This window comes from Cokeromyces recurvatus, assembly GCF_025118155.1.
Source record: "Cokeromyces recurvatus strain NRRL 2243 chromosome Unknown BX663scaffold_4, whole genome shotgun sequence".
NCBI lineage: Eukaryota > Fungi > Mucoromycota > Mucoromycetes > Mucorales > Mucoraceae > Cokeromyces > Cokeromyces recurvatus.
The window spans coordinates 764,277-786,426 of NW_026251390.1; the positions used below are offsets into that span (position 1 = coordinate 764,277).

Consider the following 22,150-nt stretch of genomic DNA (forward strand, 5'->3'; position numbering starts at 1 on the left):
TGCTTTAAGAAAACAAAATATTTTTTTTTTCACATCTATTTAGATTTCAAATCTTCACATTTGATTCAAAGAAATGCAACCCTTTTTTGAAACTTCAGGGTGGTCTTTACCAACCACTATTGCTCCTCAAAAGCCAAAGGAAACCAACAAAAAAAATCAAAAGGTTGATAATATGAAAGAAACCATTGTCACAAAAGAAGCAGATCAACTTCAAGCACAATTGGTGTCTTTAAATAATCAAGCCACTTCAAAAAATAAAAAGAATAAGACCAATAAGAAGCGTGTATTGGAACAGGAACAGTCTAAACAACAAAACAAAAAAGCTAAGAAGGATGCTAAACAAATGACAGTAAAGCAGCCCGAGACAAGTAATAAAAAGACTCAACAAAAGAAAAAGTTACAGGAGGTAAAAAAAGGGAAATTTACATATCCATATTGTATGCTTAAAGTCATTATATAATCTTAGTTGTTATCAAAGAAGAATAAAGCTAATAAAAATACGAATACAAATGTAAATAATAAACAACAGGGTTCAGAGGTAAAGAAAAATGTTTCTTTTTGTGTGTGTGTGTGTCTAACTTGGATTTAGAAACAAAATATAGAAAAAGTAGCAACTAAGAAAGCTGCTACCCTAGTTAAAAAATCAGAAGACTTGGATGATGGCCTTACTCCTCTTCAACGTAAAATGAAAGAAAAATTATCAGGGGCTCGTTTCCGCTGGTTAAATGAGCAGCTTTATACAACACCTGGTAAGCAGTCTTTTGAATTATTTCAAGAAAAACCAGAATTATTTGATGAGGTAACTTAACTTAATACAAAGAATTCAATGAAGTGATTATGTAATAATACTGGTATAGTATCATGAAGGTTTCCGTCATCAAGTTGAATCATGGCCAGAGAACCCCGTAGATATTTTTATTGAACAATTAAAGAAGCTTCCAAAGAATACTGTAATTGCAGACCTTGGCTGTGGCGATGCTATGATTGCTCAAACATTGACGAAACAAAAAGTATTGAGTTTCGATTTGATTGCAAAAAATGAATATGTTACAGCTTGCGATATTACGAAGCTACCATTGAAACCCAATTCAGTAGATGTAGCTGTCTTTTCATTATCATTAATGGGCACTAATTATCTTGATTTCCTTAAGGAAGCATATCGAGTTTTGAAAGTTGGGTAAATAGGATGAATCATGATATGCGTATAATGATTAGTAATTGATTGTATATATATAAATATGTATATTTAGGGGCGAATTGAAGATCGCTGAGGTAGTGAGTAGATTCACAGATTTGGATGCCTTTATCAGTCTTTTAGAAAATTTGAACTTTGAATTTATCGATAAGGACGATAATAACAAGATGTTTATCATGCTGTATTTTACAAAGCAACCTAAAATCGAAGATGAATTAGACAATGAAATTTTAGCTGGTTTAAGTAAGACTCAAAAGAGAGCACTCAAGAAAGGTGCAGGAATCAATCATTCCAAGTCTAAATTACAAAAGAAAGCCCAACAATTATTAAAGCCTTGTTTGTATAAGAAACGTTAAATCAATAAATATTATATCTATTATTTATTCCTAACAATAACAAATTTCGCTACATTCGTCTTCTTTCTCCTTTTTGTGTCTTCTTTTTTTCTTTATCTAACTCTCTTTCTTTCTTTTGTTTTTGTTGTAACATTTTATTACGTTCTTTTTCTTTATCTGCTGCTTGTTTCATTTGTTCACGTCGTTGTTGTTCCTTTTCTTTTACTAATTCAGCATTTCGATTCGCTTCAAGTAATGGATCTATTATATACAAATACTGTTATTGTCCATTTTTCTTTGTTTTTTTTAAAAAAAACTATTCGAACCTTTAGGTGGTAATGTCTTTCCTCTACGACGATCTCTAGGACTTAATTCAGTGACCTCTTCCTTCTTTTCATCGTCTTCATCTCCTTCAGCAACATAACCATATTGTGCCATTAACTTTTCACGTTCTAGTTTTTCCTCTTTTGTTAATTGCTTTTGAGCTATACGAAGTGATACATTTTCTTCTTGTTCTTTTTCTGCTTTAAGACGTCTTTCCTCTTCACGAGCTAACAAATTGTATTTAAATAATTTATTTTGGCTTATTGACTATTAAATTTCCTTTTTTTTTTTTTTTTTCTTTGAAAATTAACTTACCTCGTGCTTCTTCAATAAGTTTTGATTTCTTTTCTTCTTCTTCTTTTGTCTTCTTTTCTTGTACTTTTTTCCAGTCACTTAAAAGTATTGTAATCAAATTTTCGGTATTTTTGTCCTATGTTATGTTATATACACACATATATATACATATATATTTATATTCATTAAATGAAGAAAATACTTTAGTGGATCATAAAGTAAAAATCATAACATATGATGAAATAAAACTTACAGTAGCTTCAGAGAGGAATTCTGAGATAACTTCACGTTTTTCAGTTTCTTCCATTGAAGCATCTTCAATAATGCCTGTAATGTATTCTGAAATATCGTCGTCTGTAATCAAAAAAAGAGGTATACTGAATTTAATACTTTAACTCCATTTTTCAGTTCAATGATCAAGGATTACCCTTAAGATCAATTATAGCTAATTGTTCTGTTACTTGATCAAATAAATTCATTGCTTTTTATCAATTTAAATTTTTCTATTTTTGAAGAGTTACTGAAAAGCTTTTTTTCTTTTTTTTTTTTTTTGCCACCAGTCAAATTTATACTCCGCGTATGGACCCTTTTTTTATATATTTACAAGTATGTATTTCTTCATATCTTTTTTAATCATCATCAAACTAATATAGATGTACATGAGTGTATTATTCGTTTAGAACATTGCTTAATAAATAGAACTTTATATTTCGTTGTAATAACTTTTTTCCCAAAGAAAAAAAAAAAGGGTAGGAAGATAGAGTAAATAAATTAAAAAAAGCGGCCTTTATCACACATGTAAAGTTAAATTAAAAATAAGCCTAAAGTTATTAAGAATTTAACTACACAAATACTTGGTCCGGCTTATCTTGAATAATGACTTCAACAAGTAAAATAAAAAAACATTGTATTATATTACTAATAGTGAATGGGATATTTCTTATCTAATTAAGATTATTATTCATATAATATAATTATTATTACTACTATAATATTAATTGGTAGTATTCTTTGTATATCTTCTTCCGAGGAATAGTATAGTAAGTGTAATATGAAACATTTAAATCTCTTCTCTTTCTCCCCCCACTTATTTTATTTCGTTTAAATGATTACCCGATTTTTTTATATATGTTAATACTTGATAAATGGATGTAATATAAAGGTTTATATTCACATACATGTCCTTGGTATTTATTTGATACAGAAACAACCTGATCTCCTCTCTTTTTTTTTTCTTTATTCCTTTGAGTGTGTATGCGTGTATAATCTATATGAAATCTAATTATATACATTTACTTTGTATGTGTGAGTCATGTTCTCTTCTTCTATTTTCCTATCTCTGATCGGACCATTTATTGAATCTCAGGAACCAAGCAAGCTTCCATCAAAAATACTCCATCAATTATATATCCAAGTTCTTTTTTTTTTTTTTACTATAACGTTTTATATACATATATATTTATGTATATGTATACATCTCTATTTTTATTCTTTTTATTTAAAGGCTTATAAATGCTTATTTAATATTTTCTTTTCTATTCTTTTTAACAAAATAAAAGGAGACTCTAATTTATGCAAGCATTGTTATACTTTGATGAGGGAAAAAAACTACAATTGTTATTTAGAGAACTAATAGTTTCGGAGATGGTCGTGATTCAAGTGTATTTTTATATTTTTATGTTAATTTTTCAGCATGACAATTTATGTTTTGACGTTTTTAACCAATCATATTACTTTTAACCCCACAACAAGACAATTTATAAATATCTTATCTTAAAAAAGCAGTCCCTTTTTTTCTATCATATACGGACACACCTTCCTTTCTGCTCCTTTCTCCCCCCCTTTTTTTATTTTTATTTTTATATTTTTATAAATCTTTTCCTTCTTTTTTTCTTTTTCTTTTTTCTTTAGAAAAGATATTTTTTTTTCTTCCCTTTTAACTTACATTATGTCCCATCAGGCACGTATTAATACTGTGGTTGAGTCTCTTACTAAGACTCCTCGTTTTGTTGAGTTCCCTCAAAAGAATGGTCAAAATCAACCTATTTCTGAGGTGTTTGGTAAAAATGTCTTTACACGTACAGAAATGTCCAAGATGTTGCCTAAACCTGTTTATAAGAGATTTATTGAAACCTTGAAGGGTAAGAATACGATTGATAAGGTCACTGCTGATGCTATTGCCCATGCTGCTAAGGTTTGGGCCATTGAACGTGGCGCTACCCATTTTACTCATTGGTTCCAACCTTTAAATGATTCTACTGCTGAAAAGCATGATTCTTTCTTAACTTTGAAGTCTAACTTTATTGAAGGTTCTGAAGTTGTAAGTGTTATATGAAGAAGAAGAAAAAAAAAGATCTATGCAAATGCCTATGACAGATGCAGGATACTTTGACAACTAAACTGATATATATATATAAATATATACACATTTATATTATTTCCAAATAGAGTTAATCTTATCTTTTTTTTTTTGTATCACAATTAGGTTACTGCTATAGATACTTTCTCCGGCTCTCAATTATTACAATCTGAACCTGATGCTTCTTCTTTCCCCTCTGGTGGTATGCGTACCACATTTGAAGCTCGTGGTTATACTGTTTGGGATACAAAGAGGTAAAATAATGATTTAAAAACAAAATAGAGAATTAGTTATTTATATCTATCAATTCTTATCATAGTCCTATGTTCATTCAAGAAGGTCCTCACGGCACTTATATTTTATATATTCCTTCAGTCTTTATCTCTTATAATGGTGAAGCTTTAGATGAAAAATCCGTTCTTTTAAGATCCTCAGAAGCTTTAGAAAGAGTTGCCTTAGAAGTTCTTAATGTTATTGAACCTAAAGATTGTGGTAACGATAAAAATAATAATAAATTAATTTATAAATGGAGAAAACTAAAAGATTTGATTATTATTTTTTATTTTATTTTTTTTTAGAAAAACGTTCTGAACTTGTTTATACTACACTTGGTACTGAACAAGAATATTTCTTAATTGATCGTGGCCTCTATACCCTCCGTCCTGATCTTAAAATCACAGGCCGTACTTTGATTGGTGGCCTTCCTCCTCGTCATCAACAACTCGAAGACCACTACTTTGGTAAGATCCCTACTCGTGTTCTCTCTGCTATTAGTGAATGTGAACTTGAATTAGCCAAGTTGGGTGTCCCCATCAAGACTCGTCATAATGAAGTCGCCCCTGCCCAATTTGAAGTTGCTCCTATCTTTGAGGAAGCTCTCTTAGCTGTCGATCATAACTTATTGACAATGGATGTCCTTCATCGTGTTGCTCATCGTCATAAACTTAAAGTCCTTTTCCATGAAAAACCCTTCCGTGGTGTGAATGGCTCTGGTAAACATTGTAACTGGAGTATGTCAACTGATAAGGGTGAGAACCTTTTGGAACCCTCTAGCAACCCTGAAACTAACTACCGTTTCTTGATCTTCTTGGTTGCTACCTTAAAGGCTGTCCATGATCATGGCGATCTTCTTCGTGCTGGTGTTGCCTCTGCTTCTAATGATCACCGTCTTGGTGCTCAAGAAGCTCCTCCAGGAATCATCTCTGTCTTCTTGGGTTCTCAATTGACAGAAGTCTTGAATGCAATTGAAGAAGATCGTCCTGTCAATTATGGTGCTGCTGGTCTTGAATTCCAACACGTTCGTGTTAAGGGTACTGTCTTGGATCTTAAGGTAGCTAACTTGCCTCCTATCTCTCGTGATTTGACAGATCGTAATCGTACCTCTCCTTTCGCCTTCACTGGTAATAAGTTCGAATTCCGTGCTGTCGGTTCTAAGCAATCACCTTCTTTCCCCATGACTTTGCTCAACTCTGCTGTTGCCAAGGCATTAACCGAGGTCCTTGCTGATTTGAAGGAAGCTAAAGGTGATAAGCCTGTCGCTTCCGTTGAGGATCAACTTAAGGTAATTCGTAAATACATCAAGTTGACCAAGAATATTCGTTATGAAGGTGACAACTATTCAGATGTCTGGGTTCAAGAAGCCGCTAAACGTGGTTTGCCCAATATCACCAAGAGTCCCGCTGCCTTTGCTCGTCTCTTGAGAGATGAAAATGCCAATATGTTGAAGGAAATGGGTGTTTTCTCTGAAGCTGAATTAAACTCTCGTTATCATATCTTGATTGAAAAATATGCCAAGGATGTTATTATCGAAGCTCAAACAATGATTACTATGGTCATTCAACAAGTCTTACCTGCTGCTTTTGAATACAGACGTAGTTTGGCTGAAGCCGCTAACTTTATGAAAAACATTGGTGTTGAATCCAGTCCTGAAGTCGATTTGTTGAATGAATTAACACCTATCGTTGCCACTCTTCAAAAGGACATTACCGCTCTTAAATACTTTATGGTTGATCTTAACAAGGTGGATGATGTAGTTGAATTATGTAATGCTTGTTGTGATGAAGTTATTCCCAAGATGGAAGCTATCCGTGAATTAGCTGACAAATTAGAACGTAATGTTTCTGACAAGTTATGGCCTTTACCCAAGTATACTGAATTGTTCTTGAACATTTAAGTTTAATTATTGTTTTGTATTTTATTATTTTCATTTTTTTTTTCTTTTTTCATACTTTTAAAGGAAAAAAAAAGGGATATTGAATTGTATTATAATTTGAAATACCTTTTTTTTGTACAATAACATTATCATTTTATGTATTTTCTTTTGTGAATAATATTAATAATAATAATAAAAAGGGAATTCCTTATAAACCATTAATGCTTCCATTTTCATAAATGGATAATTAGTAGAGATCAACAAATAGTGAAAAAAAAAAAAAAAAAAAAAAAAAAAAAAAAAAACAAGCATTGTAGAAGGATATAAGTTAGCGCTAAATAGTGGGTGCATCAACATGTAAACTATGAAAAAAAAGTCATCGAATAGCAAGAAGCATCGTACATGATAAAAGATGGCAGTAGTTTCTTGTTAAATGTATGTTCACATCATGTGCATTAACTTTGGTTAATTTATAGTTTTTCCTTTAATTAATCCATGTAATGAGACAAATTCACTGAAGGAGCAGTTACCCTTTATATTCTTTATGATGAAGTCAATGCTCATCCAAAAGCAATATGTAACTGATAAGAACCTCAAAACAATAATGACCTTCATTAATATCACACTAAACGATTGTATCTAACAGTATCGTTTTCCAGAAACGTGTTGTTACGTTTTACAAGTAATGTCAAAGGACAACCTTTTTTTGTTTTCATGATAGACTTCAAGAATACGTTTCTTGTATTAAGTGACATTATACCATCCGTAGATACGATACGGAGGAGTAAAGGATTTATCTTTGCGGAAAATTTTATAATAAAAAAAAATAAGATTTCTTTGCAAAAGCTGAGATATTTTAACAACTTCTTTTCGATGAATCGGTCAAGCCTTCCTTTAGTCCTTATACATATATAACTACTCAATAATCAATACCCAAAGAAAATTTTCCTTGGAGAAAATTGTGCTGAAAAAAAAATTATTAGTTGGAAAACCAAAGTTAGTTTGTTTCCAGATAAAATAATGATGGTAAGGCTTGAAACAACTTCAAGTTATACCCTGGAAATGAACAGTCTTTTGTACAGCAATCAGATTATGAATGCTCATTACGAATGTTGACTAATTTTAGTCTTATTCTGGTAATTTACATTCTAGTGATGCTGAATTTATTTAACCATACAGAACTTACCTTGAGAGGAAAGGAATCTTAGGGAAAATATACAATAGTCTTTTTAATATTTATACACTGTGCTGCTATAGTCTTTCACCACTTTTGTTAATGAAAGAATTACACGCTTAATTATTAAATATTATTAGAGAAGCAGCTTTATTATAAAACGATTTTTATTAAATTATTTTTTTTTTTTTCATTTTTGTTAATATTATAAAAAAAAAAAAGATGCTTTTCTTAGTTCTCAAATCTCTTTAAAAGAGACTTGATACTAACAGGATTAACCACGAGAAGGTGAAAGCATATCTAATCCCAAAAATAATATTACAACCCATACAAATTGATACGGGCTGTAATTTTTTCTTCTCCCTCTAAATTTCTACTTGAAAGATAAACGTCCAATTTCAACTAGTAGACACTTGGCAAAGTACCAACCTGACCCAAGCCTTGCTAGAAGAAAAAGATAGGATTCTTCACCCCATAACCCAATAAAAAAATACAGTTGGATGTAAGTTTCATTGGAAGCCGGGCTAAACATTCTGACCTGTAGCGTGGCGAAGTGGAAGAAATCCAGATACATGAAGTGCACGACCTGACTATTGTTTACCTGAGAATGTCCCTTCTTTGACCCCTAGCATCTACTTTTGACTTAACAGTAAATACAAGTTGGGATTCTTCAACTAAATAAATAGATGAAAAAACCACGGTCAGAAACGTAAGCTGTGCATCCTTATCTATTTTTATTTTATAAACAGCAACTAGATAAAAATAAAAAGAAGGAAAAACCTCCAAAAAGAAAAACAGAAAAACTAAACCTTGAGATAAGCCCTTTCAATGGTGCAGACAAAGAGTACGCTAATCTCCCTAAAAAAGGAACAGGTTTACAATTTCCAACCCCAAGTATCCTTTTTATTTCCCTCCTCCTTTGGAAATAAATCAAACTTGAGCAGTCAAAATTCGATAAGGTCCCATCAATTATCTAAGGTTGCAATAACCCAAGGTGAAGGCGGATATGCATGTAGTAACCAAAAGAGAGTCTAGGCCCTCTCCTTTAGCCATGTTATAAACGGACAGTTCTACAAACTCAAGTAAGCCAAGCTATGTGACTTGAGCACACTTCATAACCCTGACAATGTCTACCCATAGTTTCAAGTAAAAATAAAGAAGAATAGGAAAAATAAAAAAAGCTAAAGAAAAAAGAAGAAGAAAAAAAAAAGGAAAAAAAACGAAAAAATGTACTTTTTTTTTATTGTAAAATTCAGGAGAAAAAAAAAATAAACGAAAAGAAGGAGAAGTTATTAAAGTTTAATTTTAGCGTATTTTTTTTTTTTTTTTTTTTTTTTGGTTTTAATTTACTTTGCGTTAAATCTTCTCTCCTTGTCTTTTTTTTTCTCTTTTCTTTTTAATACTTTAGAGATGATTTTTGCCTTTTATTTGAATGTAGTAAAGCATTACTTTCTTCTTTAAAAGAAAGCAAGAAAGTAAGAAAGTAAGAAAAAAATATGAAGAAGTTTGTTTACTTTTTTTATACATTTTTATATTCATGTGAATATATTGAGCATTCTTGTAAAAAAAAAAAAAAAAAAAAAAAAAAAAAAAAAAAAAAAAAAAAAAAAAAAAAAAAAAAAAAAAATACGCCAAAACTAGCCAAATGCAGTTACACGACAGAGCATTATATTCATAGATAAGCTATCAATAATATAAAAAATAACATTTTATACAACAATTTTATTTTTATTTTTAGACACACACAATCTAGACGCTTCTTTTTCTTACAATTTTACAAGATGTTCCCTTTTAGCTTTGTTGTAGAATGCTTTTTTTTTTCAATTGCACAAGATATTCTTAGCGGTTTATGCATTTTAAATAGTTAGGCTGTAAGCTTTCTTATTACTGTATTATGGCAATTGAGCTTTTTTTTATGATGATCATGAAAACAAGGCCTTTTAGATTTTGATCAGTTTGAAAGGAATAATGGCTTTGAACAGAAGAAAGAGATAGAGTTTCAAAGACTATACAAAAGATAACATGATGAAAAAAAAAAAGAAAACAACTAGCTTTTTAGAAAAAAAAAGTTAGGATGTCAATTTTGAAAATTGAAAATGAGACAAACAACATAAAAATAGGACAAAGGATAAAAAGAGAAGTTGATATTCTCGTTGTTCAGCCCAATCTCGAACAAGGCTAGCCTTGTAAATGGACGCGTTATCAAGCACTAGATGCTTATCATTCATATTAGTTACAGCAAATGTAGTAAAGATATGCTTTATGAATTCCAAAAAGTCATTACTAGTTGTGTCTTTTCTTTTTTACAGCTAGCGTATCATCAGTTTGTTTTTACTGTAGTGATATTCTCCTCTCGTGAAAGAGCAATAAAACCATCTTTGCAAATGGCGTCTGGGATACTGACGTTTGGTACTTTTTATTTTGCAAGATATTTCTATTTCACACCAACCATAAGAGCGGTGCATGTTTCTATTGAATCTAGCCTTATCAATAAACATACAGTCATTCATAAAATCTATTTTTTGATGAATCTAGAAGTTTACTATATCATACGATTTAATTACAGTTTCTTCACTATCTCGTACAAAATATCGCGGGATAATGTGTTTACAAGTGAAATAACATCTTTTTTTTTCTTTTTTTACGAGTTGCTACTAATCTTGGGATAATTCGGATTTCCCTAGTTTTTTTTTTTTTTTTTTTTTTTTTTTTTTTTTTTTTTGGCAAAATTGATCTGCGACAGTTTCAACTGCTATGACTAACATTTCAAAAATAAATACAGTATATATGTCCTTAAGCGTCAATTTAAGGCCCTTGTGCTCTTTGGATATTACGAATACCTCCCTAGTCAGAATTGTTTGTCGTTTTGTTCCTTTTTTTTATCTTGTTTACAGATATCGACTTTGAAAGTTCTACCTTCTTAGCCGCTTCTCTAATGAATGGATAAGTGTTCAAATTCCTGCATTAAACTAATCAAGTTTACCACCTTTGGTCCTTTTTTTTAACTGCAAAAAAAAAAAAAAAAAAAAAAAAAAAAAAAAAAAGGTACACCTAGAAATTGACAAGATGAAAAGCTAGGATGTTCAATTGATTAAATACTACTAATTTCTACTGTTATCCAAGTTACTTTGAAAGAATAAAAAACGTCAAGGAGACAAGCTATTACGAGATACTTCATATATCTCGGTCTTTTGGCCGCTCATTTCTTAATAGTGTTACACAATTTACTTACTAATGCCTTTTATAGAATCAATATAATTTTGTCTTACCTGAAGTTTTCTAGAGTGTTGTATGTACTCTGTGAATATATTCATACTGACATATTTCTTTCGGATAAAAAAATAATTAGAATTGGAATCATTCATAATGGATGAGTCGAAAGAACTATAGTTATTGTAAGATCCTTTGATCCGGCCTGACTCTTTCTATTACATGTTTTGATTAGCAAAAAGATAAAGAAAGAGAAATGAACAGAAGACAAGTCTGTGAAAACTTTGTATTGTATAGTTTATTAAAGATAATACAAAAATTGTACAATCGGAAATTATATGAAAAAATTGAGGGCTATTTATGTTTTTACGAGGTAAGTGTTGTTATAGAACAAGCTCCGGATATAAGCATAAATAATAATATAATAGATGAATTACATAATAAAGGATAAACTATACGCTTGAATATAAAATAAAACTCTGTAGATAACATCTTGTAAATAATATAAAACTTAATGACATCCAATCAACTAAATGTGTCAACTAAATAAGATATCGCATCAGTTCTAAATATTTATTTTTATAACCTTGACAAAGGATTCAGGTCGCCTTTGATCCAATAAAAAAAATATAGAAGACATCAGGAACATATACTCAGATCAAACAATTTAAAGCCTCAATCAGATCATTATAACACCCAATAGATAATCCATAAATCATTCTCTTGAATCAACAAGATGTATATTCGAATACTAACACTGTTTCATGACTCATGTCCTTTGACGGTTGTTTTTATTTCTTTGATTCAGGATTCATTAATATAAATACAAGCAGTTGTTTAGACACAAAATAATCTTGAACTTCTTTCTTCAGCTTTTTCTTTTAACTTTATTTATTGAATAAAAAACAGTCTCAAACTATACTTCCTTTTGTTCCCTTTCTCTCTTTTTATTTTGTCTTTTATCTTTTATTTACCTTCCATCACAGTTATATTTTTTAACCATTAAACAAATCTTTAAATGCTAATATCTCTATCAATTCTTAACCAAATAAAAAAATTTTAACATATTCGAAATGAGCAAATTTTTCTCTTTCATTTGGTATAAAAATTTTTTAAAACTTCCAATTTTCAATTTTTGATTGTAAAAGGTCACCTTTTACAATTGTGACTGGGTCACCTTTTACAAACTTTTACAATTGTAAAAGTAGACTTTATTTGCAGTGCAATTTCCATAAAAGGAAATTCAAAATTTTAAACTCCGACGGCGGTATATGTCCAGGGATCCAATAGAATGCTTATGTTCTAAGGAATTTAATGATACCTTTTTTGATGATGTAGCTCTATTTTTCGGGGGAGAAAAACAACTTTAAAATCCGGCTATGCATTTGCTTAGTTTTGTGATCATGCCTAATTTTGATTTTTGGGCAATACCACAAGCTGGTATTTAAACCCAGAAAGCCTAAATTGATACCATCAACCTACCTAGCGGCACACTCTGCTTACATAATATTTTCTCTTAAATAACTATCCTATATTACATAACACCAGCAAGGTTAATTCCCCATATACCGATGCCGCCGTCGGACTTTGAAAGATATCATTTCCTTTTATTATAATACCAGTAGTAGTGATAACCTACAGCTAAAATATGTTGGATTGACCAGTCTATTAGGAACGAAGTAAAGAACCAACCAATAGAAGTAGAGTACAATCTATCGTTTAGAACTAATAGGCAAAATAAAAGAATATTTACGCCGATAGTAAAGGATTCAGACGTGAGAAGAAAGAAGTCAAGAAACGACAAAGTCGGTATTTTTTTCACTAGTAATATATTAGAGAGCCATTTCCATAAAAGAAAATTGCATTTTTCAAAGTCCGACGGGCGGTATATGGGGAAGGATCTGGATGGTTACACAAGATAGAAGATAATATGAACAAACACTTGTATAAAGTGATTTTAGAGGATGAACTGGATAAAACAGTCGATTATGTGTGCGGAAAATTGAATCTCCGAAAAGACCAAGTAATTTTTCAGCGGTAAGCATACCTCAGATGTCGCTAAAAAATATCTTGCATCTCAAGAATATCAAGTAATGAGCTGGCCTGCACAATCTCCAGATCTTAATCCTATAGAAAACATGTGGAGATTATTAAAAATTCGATTAAATGAATATAATACATTATCTAGAGACATGAACGAATTGTATGAACGTATTATCGAAATATGGTACAATAAAATTACTGTAGAAGAGTGCCAAAAGATAATAGAAACTATGCCTTATCGTATTCAACAATGTATCAAAGCTAAAAGTTACTGGACTGACTATTGATGCCAGGTTTCTATATTTGAAATACTTTTTTAACATGCTCACAGAACTGAGCGAATGCTATCGTTGACTTTAAAGCTTTGTAACGTAGCAAATACTTGATTATTTTTTAAGACAAATATAGTAATAAACTCGTAAAAACCTCATCTTTTATTCCAGTATATTCACAAATATACCATATTAAAAAATACTTATTACATAAATGATTATGTAATAAAGTTGTGAATATTTGCTCAGTTTTGCGTGTCACTGTATTCCCTCCCAAATAGTCAACACACTCGCCAATATTAGTACCGCTAGTTATATGAAGATTTTGCCGTCCACACATTGGGCACAAGCAGCATATTTTCTAGATCCAAAAACAATCAACGAATCATTACTGGAAACACCTTTGTCGCCTCTAGTTGCTATTGAGTATGTGTTCAGCAAGCAAGAACAGTCATTATTTGGATTAGAGAAGAAAGATGATCCTATTGTTAAGATGTTATACGCAATTTCTAAGAAGGCTTTGGATAGACAAATAAGCACAGATGAAAAAACGATACATGTATTATTGGATGTTTGCAACAACACGGGCAACCAACTTAAAAGAATTATTGATGCTGTGGAACAAGATGGTCCAGACATGAAAAGGACCAAGCAATATGCTTTCGATGGCGCGCGCTACACGACCTCATGTATCTCAAAATACTTGCTACAAGGCTCCCCCAGTTCAACTATGCCAGAACCAATCAGTTCATCAACAAATGTTGAACCTTCAGCCAACTACCAAGCACAACAAGTATTAAAGGAAATCTCGATTACAAAACGAAAAACGGATATGGAATGAACCATAGAATTCGTCGACCAATTTAAGAAGTAAAATAGAAAAATGAGCTGGAAGAATTGCTATCAGCTTGGACTCCCAGAAGGATACTTCAAATCGTTGAAAATCCGTCGGAGCTTAAAATCGACGTATCATAGTTGGGTGAATAATCAGAAATAACAATCATAGAGGGGGGTTTTTTTTTTCATCGTCATTCAATATTCTTAGGAAGATGATTATTACTGTTGTTATCATTATATCTTAAGCTTGCTATGATATTTTCTTTTTATTCTTTATTTTAGTTTACTACTTTATTTGGCTATGATTTTACATACATTATTCTTATGATAAAACAGTATATAGCAACCTATTTCTCTCATAGTAGAGCTACATAAATACATGACATGATAGGTATTGCAGTGACTCACATAATTGCTTCAATAACTTTTCAAATTTACTCGTTTTCACTCTTGTTTACATATGCTTTTCATAAGAAGTAATATATATCAAACATATAGTTATAACTCTCCATCATTATATAGTTTTATCTCTTTCTAATGAGATGAAGCTTATAAAAAAAAAATACATATTATGACGCATATTATATAAATTCGGAAGTTAACGTGGCAATGTTCTATGATTTTTGGCTCTTTTAATGCACAACATAAATGAATAAAGATGTGATGGTACATGATCCAATAAAGAAGATAAAAAGAAAAAGAAAAGAGAAAGAGAACAAAAAGGAAGAATAGTTTGAGACTGTTTTTATTCAATAAGTAAAAATAAAATAAAAATAAAAGAATTAAAGGTTAAAGATTATTTTGTGTCTAAACAACTGCTTGTATTTATTTTAATGAATCCTGAATCAAAGAAATAAAAACAACCGTCAAAGGACATGAGTCATGAAACAGTGTTAGTATTCGAATATACATCTTGTTGATTCAAGAGAATGATTTATGGATTATCTATTGGGTGTTATAATGATCTGATTGAGGCTTTAAATTGTTTGATCTGAGTATATGTTCCTGATGTCTTCTATATTTTTTTTATTGGATCAAAGGCGACCTGAATCCTTTGTCAAGGTTATAAAAATAAATATTTAGAACTGATGCGATATCTTATTTAGTTGACACATTTAGTTGATTGGATGTCATTAAGTTTTATATTATTTACAAGATGTTATCTACAGAGTTTTATTTTATATTCAAGCGTATAGTTTATCCTTTATTATGTCATTCATCTATTATATTATTATTTATGTTTATATCCAGAGCTTGTTCTATAACAAAACTATCAAATGTCTATACAAAGAACCTCTCTAAAAATATTTAATAAAATTACAAAAAAACCTTTGCGACAATACGTTTTTCCTAAAATGACTAATTGAATTTTCTTTTGCGATAGTTATTTCTCAACTGCCGATAAATATTTGTTAATTGGCAACTATATCCATCGTACTGGCTGTACCCAAAAATTTATGCTAATATCTATATCAATTCTTAACCAATTAAATAAGCATTTTTTTCTTCACTACTGGCAATTCACTATTGGTAAGTTGTTGGACGGCAGTCAACAGGGTAACTTAGTACGTATGAGTGTATCTTTACGACTTGATCGTATTGCTCTCCTCTGCTTGCTCGCTCTGCAGACAACTAATGGCTTGACCAGATAAGCTGTCTGTATGATAAAGTTGCGCCCCAGCTGTTATACTTAAGTGTATCTTTGCGACTTGATCGTTTGGCTCTCCTTAGTCTGATTCCTATATTAATACTTAGTAAGTCAGCATGCAAATAATGTTTACTGCGCACCGGCAGAAACCTGTTTATATAGAAGCTGCCTGTTGTATTGCCCGTTTTGTATGTTGTTTAAAGAATACGACTATACTAACTGTTCTATTCGTATTATATATGTATATTATCCACTTTCCTCACCATTATACTGATATTGTTACCGAGTTATTGACAAGATTATGTTCTGCCTTTTCTTCTTACATTTGTATAGTTATAATGGCTCCAAGCATTGTTGGATCTCACCTCTATCGGGTGAATTTTTTTGTTTGTTCCATTTGATTATCAAGCCATCGTCTACAAAGAAATTTTTTTTATTGGTGCTAGATGTAACACAGTTCAATCTAATCCATTCCTTCACCAAAAATTCTTGACCCTATTTTTCGAAAAGTCAAGTAATTCATTTACAAAAAGATTACACATTAGATCGTTTGTGAATATCTTTATGTTGTTAGTCTGGTGATACAGTTATGAATCAATCTTCTGGAGTAAGATAAAAAAAAATATGTGTTATTACGTATCCTTTGTATATATTTAGTATATATAAGAAAATTGGCACGAAGGGAATATTATTAGATTCCCCATTCTCCCTTTGCTATATATAAATAAATGTTTTCCTAAAAAGCCCAAACTGTTGAGAAGTCAGAAAAGGTAGGCATAATCACTCATTTGGCGTTGCTACTGTATTCTCAACTATCATCTTAATATTCTTAAAATAATGCGCACTTTTTTTTTTTTGAAAATAAATTGGTCACAAAATAAAATTCACTTGGTTAACTCTTTGATCATATAGATTTAGTTAGGTACAAAAGAAAAACGTCTAGATGGAGTTTTTATTGAGGCAGTTATCGAATTGGTTACAGAATGTTGAATAAAGTATTTCAAACGTTCAACGGAAATAGCCTCACTTGCCTTGATGATTCTTGAACTGACTGTCTCAACGTCACTAAACTTTGTTCGCTTCACTTTGCTTTTATATTTTAAGATGCCAAAAAAAAATCATAATATCTGTTGAGAAAAAAGAGAGGTATTGTATTCTCTGTACCTCTTTGAATAGAGCCTTTTCAATATCTACAATGTGGATCCATCATTTTGTCTATAATGTTGTTTTAATCAGCAGGACTTAATTTTATATCAAAAGAAAAGAATAAATATGAATAATCTTGGGAATAATAAAGCCCAAGTCTTTAGTTCTAGTAAGTACCCTAGTCATCCAAGACTTTATACTCAAAAAAGACACTATTCCTTAAATAATTGCAGACGCTAGCAACCAAGTTGCCCAATCATCTTTTGAAAGGTTAGTGTGCTATTCTACTAGACGTTTCGATGGCTGCCCTGCAAGACATCCTATTTAATAAACAATTATATTTACAGCACAACACTCTTTTCTTGAATTGTGCGACATCATTTTGGCAAAAGGTGTATGTTTGTATATTGTAAAAAAAAAATTATTTTGAATTATTTTTTGTTTGTCACTCAATTCTATCTATACTGATTTCATGCTCTGGCTACCAAAGAAAAAGCTTGTCTATAATTCGAAGCTTGTATTGAAAATTTGGTCAACATCAAGCCTATGCAACACTAATCTCTCTTCTCACAAGAAAATATACGAACATATGTAGTTAACTCTCTATGGCTCAAGCCGTTAAAGTGTCTTTGTCACTTCCTTCTAAACAAATTACTTTCTCAACAGCTTAAGTTTTGTATTTCAGTATTACACTGAGTTAATCATAAGCACCCGATTATAGATGATAGGACTCTCTAGCATACAACAAAGTCTTTCCTCTATCACTTAATCTTAGATATCCATTATTGGATTGGCCATTTTATAGCTTATTAAATTGCTTCATATTCTGATTTTTATTATGCGTCCTAACATATGTATGTAACTCTTATATTAAAAGACCTTTTTTTTTTTTCAGTCTCCTTTCCTTCTTCTTTAAACTGTATTGAGCAAACCCAATAATATACCTGAGATATTGTTTCGCTTAAAAACATTAATAATAATAATAATAATAATAATAATAATAAAAAAAAAAAAAAAAAAAAAAAAAAAAAAAAAAAACTTGTTTAACCTTAGGGTTTATATAAAATAGGAGCTTACATGTATTACATTTATAAAAAAAAATGTATCTCCTTTTTTTTTTTCTAGAATTCATTATTGTACACGATACAATAAAATACCTTCTTCTTTTCTTCTTGTTTCATTTTATATTTTATTCAAGACCTTGTCGTTCCTTTCTCCTTCCCCCCCTTTTTTTTTTCTTTTCTTGCCCACTTAATTTATATACATATAAAGAGCACAGCTATATCAAGGGATGGTGACGCTTAAAAAGATAGTATGTTATATTGTTCTTCATCAATTTTTGTTTTAACAGGATTTTTTTTTTTTTTTATGTGGCGAAGAATACTAGAATCAACCAATCAAAATGGACAAAGCTATATATTCTTGTTGCTTGCTTACAAGGTATCACCATCATTGCCTTACAGACAACGATTGCTTATTATAATACAGCTCAAGTTAATAAAGGACTTGAGTCCGACGCAATATTAACATATGACCTTAATGAAGATGAACAAGCATCAATCACAGATGCTATTGAACGGCTCAAGCGGATCAAATGGGAAAACATTGCTTTTGTTGGATTCCAATTGTGGTTTGTGTGCATGTCTTTTGATGCCGTAAATATAAACATAAAGTAGACAGATACACACACACACACACACACATTACTTTCTTTTTACCTTTTATTATGATTATGATTTTCTTATACGATCTATATAGACAGTGTATCAAAATGCAGCAGAAGTAATCACTTTAGCTATTATGAATTTTGCTTGTGCAATATTAGGTGCACTTGAAGTAATAGATGGGAAAAGATGGCTCTCGATTTTAACAGATATAAAATTAAAGTACAAGATCCCAATCATTGTAGTACCTATTCAAACAGCATATTATGTAGAGATTGCACTATCCATTTGTGTAGGTGTATATGCTATTATCTTTGCCTACGTTTCTTATGCTGTTGTTCGAGAATTTGGTTGGATAATCTATAAAAAGATTGGTGCTGATATTTCTATACAACGTAAAAGCCCCAACTTATTATTATACATGCTATACTGTATATTAAAAAAAAAAAAAAGGAAGCTAATGATACAAAGGACTTTTTTTTTATATAAAATAGGCATGTATCGAATTTTACAATTTTTTGTATTAGCATTAAAGATAGATATTTTCATTGAATTTCTTGTGTCCGTCTTTTATTTAATTCAATTTGCTTTGAAGAGTGGATTCAATTCTTGGACTACAATTGTGTTTATTGTCATTACATTACTTATCTTGCCTATGCTTTACTTTGGTCGAGTTGCTGTAAAGTATATAATATGATGTCTTTCAACAACAAAATTTATATGTAACTAACTACTGTCAATTATAATAGGTTGCAAGCGAAAGTCTTTTACAAATGACTGTGTTTATTCTATTTCAATTGTGTGTCGGCTTTCAGTTAATTTTGATTGCTGTAGAAGCAACAGATAGTGAAGATTATTGGTATATATGGATTTGTTTTGGTAATTTTATAGTTCATAAAAAATAGGTTCTTACAATGACACTTAACATTTATATCTATTTTCTTTCTTACAAGTTATACTTGGTTTGATAATTGCTGCTGTATGTTTAAAAATGTATAGATTACTGTTATCATTACAAGAATTCATTCTTTTCTTTTTTTTTTAAAAAAAAATATATATTTATATGTAGGCAACTGTGGTTTTGGCCTTGCTATGTATCATTAATTTTAACAAAGGATTGAAACCTTATATTCAAAGAGGCATTGAAAAGAAAGAAACCCTACATCAGCAAAATCCAAAAAATTCAGGCGAAGGATGGATTATTGATGAAGATTAGTAATAATAATAAAAGCATATTCTGTTTATTTATTATTATTATTATTCTTATTATTGCTATTGATTTTTTTTTTTTTTTTTTTTTTTTTACTTATTTAATATCCTGGACTTCTACTTCTTCTTCTTGTACTTCTTCTAGATTCACGATGTCTGTCATCATCACGATATCTGCCATTATCACGATGTCGATCGCTACGTTCATCTCTATGTCTGCTATAATAATCGTCACGATAACTGTGATGTCTACTATTACTGCTGCCACTATGTCTATCATCTCTAGAACGAGATCGATGTCGTCGAGAAGGTGATCGACTATATCTTCTGCTACTTTTATGTTCATCCTATATATAAAAGTGAATATGATAACATTTATTTCCCTACGCAAATATGACTTACAAGGCGTGATCTTCTTCCACTTTCTCTCAAATCTTCCATTTCCTCCATTTGCTTTTTACGAATAGTATCCATAACTGATTCACGTTGAGCTCTTCTTTCTTCTTCTTCTGCTTTCTTTCTGCGTAACTCTTCTTTCTTTTGTTCAATAAATTGTGCTGGAATACCACCTACAGAGTTTTGCGCACTTAGTAATAAATTCCAAAGTTCACTTAAAAAATCTTTTGTTTTGCTTTCCAAAAATCCAGTTAAATTAATCTGCATTCTTTTAGGATCCAAATCCTAATCATTAATATATACATGTATATATATAAAAAAAAATGAGTATGTCGAAATAATTATACAGTATATACATATATTTATAGACTTTACAGGTTCTTCTAATAAACTACAAGTATAATCAATAACAACTTCATCTTCAAGTCCGAGCAGCTCTGTAATTTTATTACTTATCCAAGGTTTAATAACATCTAAATTAACTTTTTTTATATCCACCTATTTACATTTAAGAATTAATGAAGGGGTTTTTTATTTATTTATTTTATTTTGTTCATTTTTCAAATTTAAAAAATAATAATTTTATTATATATATACCTTTTGATCAAATTCGGGAGGAAAAGACATGGATTTTAATAATTTCTTTTCTTTATTACTAAATCTACTATCTTGATCGGCACTTGTACCCTTTTTTAATTTTAGACACGTTACAAGTTAATCCAAATAGAATTACATCATCAAAATGAGAAATAAAGGTCCCATTTGTCTTCATTATTTACCTTAAAAAAGCCTGCATCACCCATTTTTTCTTTTACTGATTAATTTTAATAAATTACACGTTAAAATAAAAAGAAATAGAAGGAAAGAAATAAGACAATTGTTTTCCTTTTTAAAAAAATAAAATAAAATAAAATAACATAAAAAAAATAAAATAAGAATAATAAGCTAGAATAAAAAAGAAAACACGGACTTTGAAAAAAGTAGATCAAGAAGCTCATGTTAGGAACATCAAAAATCAACACTACACTATTTCCTTAAAAATACTAGGATATACTCGAGAATAAACAAAACAGATAAAGCGATTTATAAGCTTGAGGCTTATCCAGCGTACGTGTATATCAAGAAATTTTTTACACTCATTTCCACCCCACCCCCACCCCCTTGAGCATATTTAGGTAATACACGCCGCATCTATTTTATTAGTTTGTCTTTCTTGTACTAAAGAATTCATTTTTGCCTGTCTTTGATATATGTTAACTTTTGTCTTTTTTTTATTTATTAATACTATTATTATTTCCAATAATTTCTGCATAAAATGTCATTAGAGACTATAATTATTTGGATAAATATAGCTTGCTTAATACAAATTTTTTCTGTATTTTATCATTAAACAATTATAGACTAAACATTAAAAGAATAATAGCTTTATTACATAAATGTTTAACCTTTTTTTTTTCAATCTCAATTTACTTGTCTACTTATGAATATTGACCACAATTATTGCTATACTTGTCTATGTTTCGTTTTATAGGCTTTGAAAGAATAGTGTTAACTTGATTAAAATAATTGATTACCTTTATATATTTTTGATAATTTGAATTAATATTACATTCTATTTCTTGATTTTATTTGGCAGATATATATATGTAGGTTTAGCTGTCTGCAACATTATTAGTAACTATAAGCTTATTAACATGTAATGCTCTTATCATGTAGATTTCTATACCAACATAAAATCGTGTATAAATGAGTATATTTTATGAACAGTATTATTCTTAATAAACTAGCTATGATATAAGCAGCTTCTTTCTGTTAGCTCTAGATATACTAGACTTTTTTTTTTAGCATAGTAGTAAGGGCGGGTGAGAAAAATCAAGACTTTTTATAGTAAA

At 30.2% G+C, this 22,150-nt stretch overlaps 6 protein-coding genes across 6 annotated transcripts; 4 read left to right on the plus strand and 2 right to left on the minus strand.

Moving 5' to 3' along the window:
- Window positions 1-73: 73 nt before the first annotated feature.
- On the plus strand, window positions 74-1,551 carry BX663DRAFT_483750 (methyltransferase-domain-containing protein; the record flags this gene model as incomplete). The annotated part of the gene is made up of 5 exons (XM_051524511.1): window positions 74-406; window positions 530-538; window positions 590-799; window positions 858-1,177; window positions 1,251-1,551. The coding sequence occupies 5 exons, from the start codon at window positions 74-76 to the stop codon at window positions 1,549-1,551; spliced, it is 1,173 nt and encodes a 390-aa protein (XP_051386097.1).
- A 285-nt stretch (window positions 1,552-1,836) lies between these two features.
- On the minus strand, window positions 1,837-2,892 carry BX663DRAFT_581397 (uncharacterized protein; the record flags this gene model as incomplete). Its single annotated transcript, XM_051532197.1, has 4 exons — window positions 2,576-2,892; window positions 2,402-2,502; window positions 2,170-2,284; window positions 1,837-2,081 (listed from the first exon to the last, which is right to left on the minus strand). The coding sequence occupies exons 1-4, from the start codon at window positions 2,625-2,627 to the stop codon at window positions 1,837-1,839; spliced, it is 513 nt and encodes a 170-aa protein (XP_051386098.1). The 5' UTR covers window positions 2,628-2,892.
- A 1,119-nt stretch (window positions 2,893-4,011) lies between these two features.
- On the plus strand, window positions 4,012-6,874 carry BX663DRAFT_498824 (glutamine synthetase type III N terminal-domain-containing protein). Its single transcript, XM_051526106.1, has 4 exons — window positions 4,012-4,468; window positions 4,634-4,761; window positions 4,827-4,999; window positions 5,086-6,874. The coding sequence occupies exons 1-4, from the start codon at window positions 4,097-4,099 to the stop codon at window positions 6,678-6,680; spliced, it is 2,268 nt and encodes a 755-aa protein (XP_051386099.1). The 5' UTR covers window positions 4,012-4,096; the 3' UTR covers window positions 6,681-6,874.
- Window positions 6,875-13,674: 6,800 nt separating this feature from the next.
- On the plus strand, window positions 13,675-14,199 carry BX663DRAFT_483753 (uncharacterized protein; the record flags this gene model as incomplete). Its single annotated transcript, XM_051524512.1, has 1 exon — window positions 13,675-14,199. One exon carries the CDS (start codon window positions 13,675-13,677, stop codon window positions 14,197-14,199), a length of 525 nt encoding a protein of 174 aa, XP_051386100.1.
- Window positions 14,200-18,099: 3,900 nt separating this feature from the next.
- BX663DRAFT_498831 (uncharacterized protein) lies at window positions 18,100-19,952 on the plus strand. Its single transcript, XM_051526107.1, has 7 exons — window positions 18,100-18,301; window positions 18,369-18,644; window positions 18,748-19,048; window positions 19,148-19,332; window positions 19,403-19,532; window positions 19,607-19,632; window positions 19,723-19,952. The coding sequence occupies exons 1-7, from the start codon at window positions 18,281-18,283 to the stop codon at window positions 19,867-19,869; spliced, it is 1,086 nt and encodes a 361-aa protein (XP_051386101.1). The 5' UTR covers window positions 18,100-18,280; the 3' UTR covers window positions 19,870-19,952.
- An 11-nt stretch (window positions 19,953-19,963) lies between these two features.
- On the minus strand, window positions 19,964-21,149 carry BX663DRAFT_449173 (PWI domain-containing protein; the record flags this gene model as incomplete). The annotated part of the gene is made up of 5 exons (XM_051523725.1): window positions 21,038-21,149; window positions 20,856-20,945; window positions 20,634-20,756; window positions 20,265-20,543; window positions 19,964-20,209 (listed from the first exon to the last, which is right to left on the minus strand). Exons 1-5 carry the CDS (start codon window positions 21,059-21,061, stop codon window positions 19,964-19,966), a joined length of 762 nt encoding a protein of 253 aa, XP_051386102.1. The 5' UTR covers window positions 21,062-21,149.
- Between the last annotated feature and the right edge of the window lie 1,001 nt (window positions 21,150-22,150).

What these genes read in the sequence shown, in the direction of transcription:
- BX663DRAFT_498831 (XM_051526107.1), top strand. Translation starts at nt 18,281, where the DNA reads ATGGTGACGCTTAAAAAGATA. An exon ending in GTATATATGGATTTGTTTTG is followed by an intron (nt 19,533 to 19,606) that starts GTAATTTTATAG and finishes CTTTCTTACAAG; the next exon opens with TTATACTTGGTTTGATAATT. An exon ending in TTGGTTTGATAATTGCTGCT is followed by an intron (nt 19,633 to 19,722) that starts GTATGTTTAAAA and finishes ATTTATATGTAG; the next exon opens with GCAACTGTGGTTTTGGCCTT.
- BX663DRAFT_498824 (XM_051526106.1), top strand. Translation starts at nt 4,097, where the DNA reads ATGTCCCATCAGGCACGTATTAATACTGTGGTTGAGTCTCTTACTAAG. An exon ending in TTATTGAAGGTTCTGAAGTT is followed by an intron (nt 4,469 to 4,633) that starts GTAAGTGTTATA and finishes TATCACAATTAG; the next exon opens with GTTACTGCTATAGATACTTT. An exon ending in TATTGAACCTAAAGATTGTG is followed by an intron (nt 5,000 to 5,085) that starts GTAACGATAAAA and finishes ATTTTTTTTTAG; the next exon opens with AAAAACGTTCTGAACTTGTT.